This window comes from Lepisosteus platostomus, chromosome 19 (assembly GCF_059453375.1).
Source record: "Lepisosteus platostomus isolate fLepPlt1 chromosome 19, fLepPlt1.hap1, whole genome shotgun sequence".
In the NCBI taxonomy this organism is placed as follows: domain Eukaryota; kingdom Metazoa; phylum Chordata; class Actinopteri; order Semionotiformes; family Lepisosteidae; genus Lepisosteus; species Lepisosteus platostomus.
In genome coordinates this window covers 5,465,289-5,476,738 of record NC_142629.1, presented here as the reverse complement: position 1 = coordinate 5,476,738, position 11,450 = coordinate 5,465,289, and the positions used below count along the sequence as shown (strand labels likewise).

General features: G+C 46.8%; 1 protein-coding gene across 1 annotated transcript in view; it reads left to right on the top strand.

Moving 5' to 3' along the window:
- The first annotated feature begins 106 nt into the window (after nt 1–106).
- The window catches only part of slc5a10 (solute carrier family 5 member 10), a 40,351-nt gene continuing 29,007 nt past the window's right edge, over nt 107–11,450 (top strand). The window contains exons 1-5 of the mRNA XM_088612688.1: nt 107–2,891; nt 5,916–5,987; nt 6,620–6,724; nt 7,803–7,862; nt 9,488–9,592. Of these exons, the coding sequence (XP_088468814.1) occupies nt 2,646–2,891; nt 5,916–5,987; nt 6,620–6,724; nt 7,803–7,862; nt 9,488–9,592 (588 nt within the window). The 5' untranslated portion in view covers nt 107–2,645. The remainder of the gene's footprint in view (nt 2,892–5,915; nt 5,988–6,619; nt 6,725–7,802; nt 7,863–9,487; nt 9,593–11,450) is intronic.

Here is an 11,450-nt window from a genome sequence, read left to right as displayed (position 1 = left end):
TCAATTCTCGTCATTTCAGATCCTGGTTTCAAATCGTGTTCGAAGTTAATTGAACTTTCTGGACCTGTTCACGCCCTGTTTGTGAAAGATCATCTCTTGATGTGGTGTTACTGTACTGTCTTGTCTTCGGGTACCCCTCAATGAGCTTTGCTGGATAAGACTGGATAATGAACATAAGGCTACAAATGCGAGGAAGCTTTTCAGTCCAGCCAGCATGTCTGGTAGTTCGTGATTGATCCAAGGATCTTGCCAGCTGTGTCTTGAAAGAAGCCAGGGTATCTGCTTCAACAACATGGCTGGACAGCTTGTTCCAGGCTCCCATAACCCTCCTGTTGTTGGTTAGAAATACACTTCCATGTAACTTCTTGTGTCCTCTGGTTTGTTTCACTGTTTGTTTTTTGTCCATGCTTTTGAGGAGTTTGACTACTAATTTGCATTTGGTTTCCTCAGGCTTTTCTATTCAGGAGTAAAAAGGTTCAGTTCAGGTCGGTATAGGACATTCTGTTATCCCTTAGGATGTATCTCGTTGCTCTTCTCCTGACAGATCCCAGAGAATGAATTTATGATCTGTTAATTCATATGGGTTTTTTTTGTGTTGGGGTAGGGTTTAGATTGTCAGACTGGAATAATTAAGACGCAAAACAAAGGCCCGTGCCTTTTTAGGTTGTCATCGATCAAGCAAAACATCAATTTAATAACTTTCAGCTGATCACTCATAACCTCATGACTTCCACACAGGACAATAAATATCTCTTCTGATCTGTCAGTTCTGGCACCCCTGATAATTCACGTAAGCTTGGTCTCTTAAGCGCTTTGTCCAGCTAGGTTACCTGTGGGATTGATACTTACTCCTGGATGCTTGTAAATGATAAGGTGTATTTGGATAAGGTGACAAAGGTGTGGAGGTGTTGACTCTGGTAATGGACAGCTCATGGACACTGATTCAGTAAAGCTCAGCACTCCTGTGTAACAAACACTGCATAGCGGATGTGTGTTTAACCCATTAGATCAATCCCGTTTTTAATTGGTTCGTTGCTGAATCATCAAAACCTGTTAGGAGCCGCCTGGGTTGCCTAGAGGAAAAGCACTGGACTGGCTATCGCTCTCCGTGGGCCTGTTCCAGTTTGCAGCTGAGAAGGACGCTAATTACACCCCCTTGCCCGATCAATTGAGCCTGACGTCAGTGAAGCAGCCAGCGCCATCTGGCCTGAGGAGCAGGTACACAGCGAGTGAACTGAACACGGTTTCATCACCTCCCTCGGAAAACCTGACCCGTGCCATCTGTTGCACCTGGCCGGGAGCTGACCATGCAATCTGAATTGGAGAGTTTCAGTCTCGAGCTGGGTCGGCAGACCAGGGGGCTGATGGGCTACCTTAACCTTCAGCAGACGGAAGGTGGGGAAAGCGCTGGACTCCTGTGTGCGCAGGAAGCATGTCGGAGATGTTGGCTGCTGAAAGACAGTCGGGGATCCGTCCATGAGGGATCTGTGTCTTATAACGGGACGCGTTGGCGATCTTGCAGTTTGTCTCTCTCTCTCTTTCGCCTCATTTGCTGCCCGCACGTCTCTTCCAGTCACTCCGGCTGCCACGTGGCTTGTGAACGGCCCCTTTCTGTTCACCTGGTTACCTGCTGGAGACGGGAACCAGTGTGCAAACATGAGAGACGGCCCTTCGAGCCCTAATGAGCTGCCTGCCAGAGTAGAGCAGCCCAGCTGTTGTTTGTCTGTTTTTTCATCTTCGCAGTGCTCCAGAATTTGGTTTTAAGGCGCTGGTATGTCTCCTTGGCAGCGGGGGGCCCCCTGCGGGGCAATTACGCCATCGGGATTGTCAGGCTCTGATCAAAACTGCGAGGAAAGTTTCAAGCTTTCCCAAGTCTGGATGGGCAGGTCAGTCCTGCCTCTCTTGGGAGCAGCGTTGTGGATCAATCTGAAAGTGGTTGCCAACACTGTTTGCATTCTGTGTCCACTGTTAATCCCCAAGTGCTGTTCTGTTGATCATCGTCAGCTTCAGTGACGATTTCAAGCCCAGGCTGTGGCACGGCACTACGCAGTGCGTTACAGTGTAACCAGAGGATTATACGCTACTTGACTCCAGTTGATAAGTGATGGTTATGCAGGAAATGTAAAACAGCCTGTAACAATCCGATTAATAACTTATCTCCCCTATGCTACATGGATTTAATGAGCTCCTGCTGTGATTGTCAATCCCTTTGAATGCTAAGGGGTGTTTGTCATCTTAAACCTCTTCTCCATTGCGTGTTGACTTGAGCGCGTGGCACGCACGCAGAGCAGGGAATGAAGGCGAAATAATGTTTAAGTCTCTCTTTTGGGTCTGTCAGTGACACTGGGAGAAGGAAAGGAGAGACTCCCAAGGGGCTGGATTTTGCTTTGCAAACGAGAAGATGATTGTAATTAAAGTAAAGGTCCTAAAGAGAATGATGAAGGCTTTTTCTCCAGTGATTTGAGGTTCTTCATGTGTAGTCTGAGATCACGGGAAAAGGGTTCTCTTTCCCTGTCACACACGCAGTTTGTCGGAGTTGTTTTCATCCCAGCTGTCTGTTCAGGCCCTGTTCAGTGCGGGACGTGTTGCATTTCATAAAGCACAGCAGTCCTCATTTCTGTGAATGCTGGTGCTTCATTAAGCTGATGTGTTTAATCATCAATTTTAGCAGCACCTTGCCTCCCCCCACCACCCACAAGCTCCTCCACCTCTCGTCTCTCACTGCCGACCGCCTGCGGTCTCAGTGTCCAGACCAGTTGGGGATCCGCAAGAGAGCAGACATGGACTCCAACTCCACCACAACCTTCTTTGCCCTGTCCCAGTCCTTCAGCATCTCCGACATCATCGTCATAGGGGCCTATTTCCTGCTCAACGTGGCCGTGGGCATCTGGGTAAGATCCTTCTCTTGTTCTTCTCTGAGCTAATTGTTGGCCGCCAGTCTGTTTTAAAAAAACAGGAGACGTTATTAGGCTTTTGACCGGGTTTTGTGCCCAACGTCCTCATGCCGATACAGGTACTGGAAACGAAAAATCTGCTTCTGGAGTTTTAAAAAGCTCCGACAGCAAAATGTTTAGATCAGGCAAGAAAACACCAGCTCTTGGACAACTGGGTTTAGGTGGGGAAAAAATAATTGTCAAAATATTTCTGCTCTATTAAGAATCCCATGAATAGTATGATCACAACCTTAGTACAAATGTGCCCATGTCATTATGCAGTGTTCAGACTGACTTTTGAATTTGGAGACTTGTAACCATCTCTACTATTGTTAAACTGTGACAGTTCCTAAGTCTGTTTGAGCCATATAGTTTTACTCTATGCTTGTACCTCATTTCTGTGAAATTAACTTCTGTTTAACAACATACTGTACCAGGGATGTGATGACTCTTTCACGCCCTGTTTAAACAATCCTTACCTTTTGTTGGCCATGCTTTTGGGCTATTGGTTGTAATGACCCAGCAACCAGCATTTTTTCACCTATTGAAATTATTCCGCTTTTTCATGGATACCCAAATGTCGCAGGTGACTGCAGATTAACCACGCAGACATTCCAAGATAACTGGGGGTCATAGTTCTTGTGAAAGTCTTTTTTTTTTTACTGCTGTTTTTAATCATGGCGATGTAGTTTGGCTTTTGTATAAATCATAAATTCTCCTTTGGCTTCCTAACTGCTACCCCTTCAAATCAAATCAAAGTTTATTTCTGAAATGGACAGCATTACAGTGTGCAGCAGCAGTAGTTGCTGGCAATGAAATTGGAGTTTTACTGGCTGACGAGCACACAATGGTTGATTGAAAGCAGTCTGTACTACGTTTTTTTTTTCTGCAGGGCAGTTACTCAACTTGCTTTCGGAATTTGAAGAAATGTTAAATGGGTGTTCTTGTTTAATGAAAATGGAAGGATCTCGGTGTGCTTCTGAGGTTTCTGAGAATCGCAGCCTGACTGGGGGCAGAGATTAAACTGAAATGTGAAGTGAGTCACACTGTGCCAAAATGCTGCCTGTTGGTACAGCTTTAAGCAGTGGGATGAAAAGAATTCCTCCTCTGTTGATGCTTAAAGCAAAACCACAGGGAGGAGTCAGTTTGAGGAAGACGCAGCATGTCATAATTTGATTTAAGTATGCCAAAAACTCTCTAACCTCAGCAGTGATGCACAAGCCTTTGGCCAGCGATCTTCATTTGCACACTTACAGTACCGTCCTTCTATTGACTAAGAGGCAGTCTGTCTTGTCAGGAGTCTTACACAATCACTTATTATCTTGTCTAGACCCATTTTTTTTAAAGAGAAATGTAAATGCCACACTGTGGAATCAGATACAGGTGAATGAATTCTTCCTTGCATGCTTCCTCGCATTGGGAGGCCAGCCTGCAGATATACCAGAAAGGCATCATTCTGTGGCACATGCTCGACTGTACCACTGACTGCTCTGAATTCCTCTGGCGCGTTGTGTGAGAAATACCAGACACCAGGAAGAACAAGAGGGGCTCAGGTTCCAACGCCAGAGACATTAAGAACAGGGATCTTAAGACTGTCAGACACAGATGCACAAACTCAGCGCAAATGTGCCCCTATGACATTTCATGCCAATCTTTATTCTGTACAGGGCCTCCATGAGCATGTAAAGGCACTTCACAGTAAAAGGACATTTAGGGAAAAACAATAAAGGTATTTACAGCTGACAGGTAAATTAAGAAATGACATAATGTATAAAGGGGAGTTTAAAGACGACATTTCAAAAGTGCCGACTAACTTACAGTAACTCACATAGGCTGAGAGATTCCACATCATTGTGGATGTAAATAATCCTGTTCTAAATCTAATATTCTACACTGAAAGAGCACCAGATTCCAAATAACCATACAGCATCGAGGTAAACGTGGGGTTAATAGCTGAATGATGCAGTCAAGAGCCAAACCTTTCAGTCTGCTCAGGATCCTCAGAAGCAGTTTGAATTGTATTTTGAAATTAACAGGGAGCCGATGCACGCAAGCTGAAACAGGTGAAATGTGTTCTGCGATTTTAATTGAACTTCACATCCAAACAGCGGAGTTCTAAAAACGGTGCAACTTAAAACATGTTTGAATACACCAGAAAACATGGCCTTGCAACAGTCTTAACCAGTAAAAGGACGAAGCTTGCATGAGCTTTTCAACTTTACCTTCCGAGGGGCATGAATGGATACGAGCAATGAGATGGAATTTTTTTTTTTTTAAAGAATCCCTCGTAGCATTGCAAGCATCAACTTTAAATGCAAAAACTGGATCAAAGATGACACCAAGACACCTGATTTGAGTAACTATACTTGGATTTATTCCAACATCTCCAACAGTCATGCCTAGATTGACAGTTGCAAAGGCGAGTCGGTCAGCATAACTTTGGTCTTTGGAGGGCCGATATGAAAAAAGTTTTCAGTAGTGGTGGCTAGTCCTTGATTAACGCCAGGTTTCATATGAACGGGAACTCGTATGGAAATTATTGCTTCATGAGGAATAAACTAATAATTCCTGTAAAGTATAAGATCAACGACACCAGACATGACTGCCTTACTGACGAGCTGTAATGCCCAGTTTGAACACCTGCTCTATTATATGAGATGTAAACCATGGCAAAGCAGTTCCAACAAAGCCCAGAGCCCTCTGTATGCTAAACTGAACGAGTTCACAGTTCAACTTTCACCACGTGATGAAAATGGGTGCTTTGTTCTTGCCAAAGATGTTAACGTAACAATTTGTTAGATTTAAAAATGCAAGTTTCCTTCTGAAACTTCAGACTGTCTTAGTTTAACCTATTTGGAATAACGGGAATCTGGTTGTTCTGCTCCTTGGGGTCCATTAAGGAAGTACAGGGGGATACCCTGCGGTGGGGTTCTTGAGGATGTACCTCCAATGGCCTGCTGCTCATGACCTTTGCCCTGTCAGTCCTCCTGCAGGGTCAGCAGGAACACGCTCAGTGGGTACTTCCTGGCCGGGAGAGACATGGCGTGGTGGCCGGTGAGTTGTGCTGTGGGTGTACTTTAAAAAGCATGCATGCATGTGTGGACAGAGCCTTTGCATTTGTGGACTGACAAATCATACTCTCCCAGACACATTGTGCTATCTGCCTGTTTAAACACATACACACACTGCTGAGACAGAGTTCCCACATCTGTGTGCATTTATATCTCACCGTGTCTTAACTTTGCAACAAACTGTAGAATGATCCAGTGTTTCCCTAGTCTTTCTGTATAAGGGTAGCAGTATCAGTCTGTAGATATGCGCTCCTGGAATGCAGTGTTGTGTGATGTTTGTCATAACACTACTCAAGCAAGAGATGAGAGCAAGACGCCCTTTCTAGAGCGGTTTTATGAAATTTCAGTTTTGATGAGTTGGAGGCTAGGGCAGAAACGGTCATGATCGCAGTGAAAAGCGAATGTGTGCCGGCTTTTCAGTTCTGCTCCCGTCTGTACACGCACAAACGGGCGAAAACAGACTTTAGGAAGCATTGAAGAGCCGTGACCTCCGAGAACTGCACCCTGCTGCGCAGGAAACCTGAAATGGCATCGACTGCAATGCTGCGGGTGAGCTGTTTCTCTCCCTGTCTGTCTGTGTAAGGCCGTGTGGCTGTGTCGTCCCTCTCCCCTCAGATTGGGGCGTCTCTCTTTGCCAGCAGCGAGGGCTCGGGACTCTTCATCGGGCTGGCCGGCACCGGGGCCGCGGGGGGCATCGCGGTGGCCGGGTTCGAGTGGAACGTAAGTGTTTTCTCTTTCTCCCCCCCCACCCTATTTCTGGAAGAATGGTGCTTGAAACTCTCTCGGGGAGGGTTACACACCCCGGGTCATGAAGTACCAGATTGTGGCACATTTTAGAGCCATCTTACCAGAAAAGCAAGCTGATCTGAGTCTACTCTCCTGATCAGTTCAAATCCAAGAGTGGATAAAAGCCAGTGCTGCAGTCTAGGATCAGGGTTGCTGTCCCAGACTGCAGCTGTTCTTGACTTCCCACTCTACCATGCCCTTCCTGTCTGTCTGACCAGTCAGCAAGATCATCCCGTCTTGCATCAGTTCTGTAATAATTCAGCCACTAAACTGGTGTGATTTAACGTTTCCTTCAAAACAGCCAGAGGAAGAGGTTGCACAACAGCTGTGGAGGAATTACTCACTTTCTAAAGGATGTGAGCAGCTATTTAAAAAAAAAAATGAAGCCTAAAGATGAAAGTTGGCCCTCGCACTTCTAACAATGCCCAGCAGAGGGCAGTGAGCGCCGTGTTATAGTCATTGCGGGTTGGACCGTGGGAATGAGTGGGGTGACACTCGCGGGCGTTTGCTGGAAAGAGAAATGGGAAAACATGCTTTTTGAGAAAGGCAGGACAGGGTTCGTTTGTCGTGCTGGCCAGCCTCATTAACTCCTTCCGAGCCCCAGTCTCCTCCTGCAGTCTAATGCTCTCCGGTCACAGCCCTGACATTAACTATGGTACGATAGAGCAGGGGATCCAGAGCAAACCCTGGCTAAGTATCACCGAAGACACGTACCTCCTCAGTGTTAAACGTTTTCTTATTAATAAGAAGGCACTGGTGGATTTTAAGGAACTGTTAATCCTGCTCTTAGCGCCTTATTAACATTACAATGATTTTTCAAATTGCTTTTTTTTTTCTAGTGATGGAAAGGTTGGGAGTGTTGAGGGGATCCAGCATAGGCGCCGAAATGAACAACCCCCCCGAAAGCTAAGAGCATTGAAATGCGTAGCTAAATAGAAGATGGCACATTGTAATAAGCGTTAAGAGATCCAGTTTTTCAGCTCGTATACTTGTCTTCTTGTCATTGTCCCAGGCCACCTATGTGCTGCTGGCGCTGGCGTGGGTGTTTGTCCCCGTGTACGTCTCCTCTGGGGTGAGTGTGGCGTCTCCCCCACAGCTCCGGCTTGATCCTGATCGGCTCCCGAAATCCTGGGCTGTCCCGGCTCCGCGAGTCAGCCGGGAAATCGGGGGACAGTGTTGGGAGAGGGGGGCTTTTCTTCTCTGCTTAGTTTTAGTTTAGTTCCTCATGTCGCTTAAATTCGCGTAAGCGCTTATCCACATCGGTTTGAACGTTTGTTTCAATCTTGTCTCATTGCACATTCCGGTCTAGTGCTGATTCACTTTCAATGCGTGATGGAAATGCTTCTTAGAGAAGAAAAAAAAACAGTAGAAAATGAATTTTGGTTAGTGCGCGGATTTAATAACAGTTAATTAACCTTTTGGAGCTTAATGAAATGCTGTTATCAGCCTAAGGTGAGTCATGTAATTTGCTATGATGAAGCAGTTTTCTCACTCCTCCGTCTGATCCGCTGGCAGCAGGGTTGCTGGTGCAGAATGACTATGCTCTTCACTGGGGGAGGATATGGGTTGTCTGCTTTATAGCAACAGCTTTGGCTAAAAAGAGAGAAAGGGGTTAGCCTTTTATTCAGATGGGTATTTTTACTGGAGCAATCCACCTCCCTATAATATACCTCTGCCAAGGGTACAACAGCAGTCTCTCTCTCACCTGGGATTCAAACTCGCAACCTTCCACTTATGAAGGGTTCACCACCACCACCACCACCTCCCATTGGATGGGAGACCTCCTGGGAAAAACTAAGGTTGCTGCTGGAAGAGGTGTTAGTGGGGCCAGCAGGGGGCGCTCACCCTGCAGTCCATGTGGGTCCTAATGCCCCAGTATAGTGACGGGGACACTATACTGTAAACAGGCGCCGTCCTTCGGATGAGACGGAAAACCGAGGTCCTGACTCTCTGTGGTCATTAAAAATCCCAGGGCGTTTCTCGAAAAGAGTAGGGGTGTAACCCCGGCGTCCTGGCCAAATTTCCCATTGGCCCTTACCAATCATGGCCTCCTAATAATCCCCATCTATGAACTGGCTTCATCACTCTGCTCCCCTCCCCACTGATAGCTGGTGTGTGGTGAGCGTTCTGGCGCACTATGGCTGCCGTCACATCATCCAGGTGGGGCTACACACTGGTGGTGGTGGAGGGGATCCCCATTTCCTGTAAAGCGCTTTGAGTGGAGTGTCCAGAAAAGCGCTATATAAGTGTAAGCAATTATTATTATTATTAAAGCGCAGACCACTAGGCTTAAGAACAGCTTTTACCCTATGGCAGGGTGTGTGATGAACAGCTCACTGTATAGTTGCCTCAGAACTCAGTGCCCCTCTGAACTATTGCACTTTTGACTTGGGATACCATGTATTTATTGTTCTCTACCAGGAATTTTTGTTGTTCTGGTTGTTCGTTGCCTGTATGTCCTATCTCTGTTTATTATGTACCGTTTTGTAATGTACTGTCACACTGTATTGTCTGCTGTGCTGTGCATGTCCTGAGAGATTGGCGAGAATAGGAATTCCAATATACACATACATACGGATGGCCCTAAACTCCTCTACTCTTGTCACCTACGAGTCCAGAAGCCTGACTGCCGCTCCACGCCGCTGGCCTGCTGCGTGGTAGGAGCTGACGCGCTGTTCTCTACTCCGTTGCGTGCAGATTGTCACCATGCCAGAGTACCTGGGGAGGCGCTTCGGGGGAGAGAGGATCCGGATGTATCTGTCGGCCCTGTCGCTGCTGCTGTCCGTCTTCACCAAGATCTCGGTGAGCACGGTCTCCGCGGCAGGGTTCTCTGGGTAAAAACCCTTCGCTTTGGCCAGGAGCTGTGCCGCTAGCGGTCTGAGGCCAGGAGCCGAGCACATCTGTGGCCGGGGGCGTGTTCAAGTGTGTCATTATACTCGTACACGGGTATATGGTATAACGAAATGTTATTGAGCTAGCTCTCAGACGGTAAGCAGTACAAAAAAAAAGCCCAATACAATTGTATAAGAAAAGAAAGACAGAGACAACAGGCAGGGTGCAAAACAACAAAAGGTAACAGGTAATGTGCAAAAACAACATCAGATGTGCAAAATCATACATTCAACAGAATTAAATAAAGGATAGAAAACTATGGGGAGTGTGCTTCTTGATATGAGGTAGAGGTAGATTTCAATGTGTGTTTGAGTTTTGATAAAGAGAGGTTCAGATCGTAGGTGAGAGAGGCTGGGAGTTTAATAGTTTGATATTGCGGGGGTAAAAACTGTTTCTCAGTCTGGTAGTCCGGGTCCGGATGCTCCGGTACCGTTTCCCAGATGCTAGAGGGTCAAACAGTCTGTAGCTGGAGTGTGTGGGGTCTTTGATGATGCATAGAGCTTTCCTCAAGCACCGCCTGTCCATAAATGACCTGGATGGATGGGAGAGCACCCCAGTGATGGACGTCCGGTAGCGTTGCTGGGGCTGGCTGCACAGCACTGACCCCTGCAGGTGACCGCTGTCCTGCAGATGTGTGGTGTTGTCAGTTGTCACTCCACCTGTCTCATCTGGCGAATGCAGAACGTCGCAGACAACAGACGGTTTCACGATTTGAAATCCAAGAGGAACGTTCTCAGGTGAAAACCAGGCGGGGTAAAGGCACACAGATTGGAACATACTTGTTTGATGCACGGCCTTCCAGGGGACAACATGATAAACAATGCTAAGCTAAGAGGCAGCCTCCGTCAGTGAATTAACAGCAGATGAGAAGCCTGTGGGTGTGCGTTTGTTGTGGCATGACAGTTTGTCGCTTGCTCCCCAGGCGCTGTCTTGGTGACTGGGGTCGACAGCGGTTAGTCACCCTGCGCTTTGTTTCAGTGGCCGAGACAAACAGAAGCCAAACACCATTTGTGTTCGGGAAGTAATCAGTAGACAGTTAAGCCTGGCAGCTCTCCTTGGTCCGCCCTGACACGGTAGGGTTTCCATGGCGACCAAGAACAATACTTGTCGGCCTCAGAGGCCCAAGAGACTAGGGGGGGGGGGGGTCTTCAAAATAATGCTAATAAACCTCATGTTTTTAATGACGTCTATTCATACATACTGGCATGTAAATCTTTCTGAACAAGCATGAATCTAGACCTTCTTACAGCACTGTTATGTGGTGTTATGGATAGGGAGTAAAGCAAAGATGGCAGTTTTGATATTCGTTCCAGTGCTGTAGCTGGAGCAAAGCACTGTGGTAAATCAGGAATAACATGATGGTGGGCGACTGTTCCCGAAGGGGAATGATGGGAGCTGGGACGGTTTCCGGTAGTGAGTGTTTTTGTTTTTGGCGACGGATGGGTTTGTTTGGCGTTTTAGCTCAGCTGTAAAGCCGGTTGACAGATGCCCCACCCTGACAGTACAGCTCAGAGGTCTAGCTAACAGGCCCAGTCAACTTTCCATCAGCTGTCCCTATCATCCAGGGTCGTCCAACAGCAGGCTGCAGTCCATCTCTTCCGCTGTGATTTCGAGGTGCTAAGAGTGATTCTGTATGTTGATATTTGTAGCTGTAAAACGCAGGGCAAAATTATATTGTGCGTTCATACAAAAAAAAAAAACGTTCTCGCTGGCCTGTAAGCTGTAGAACAATGTCTGAATTGTCTGTCTGACTACAGCAGATAATCTC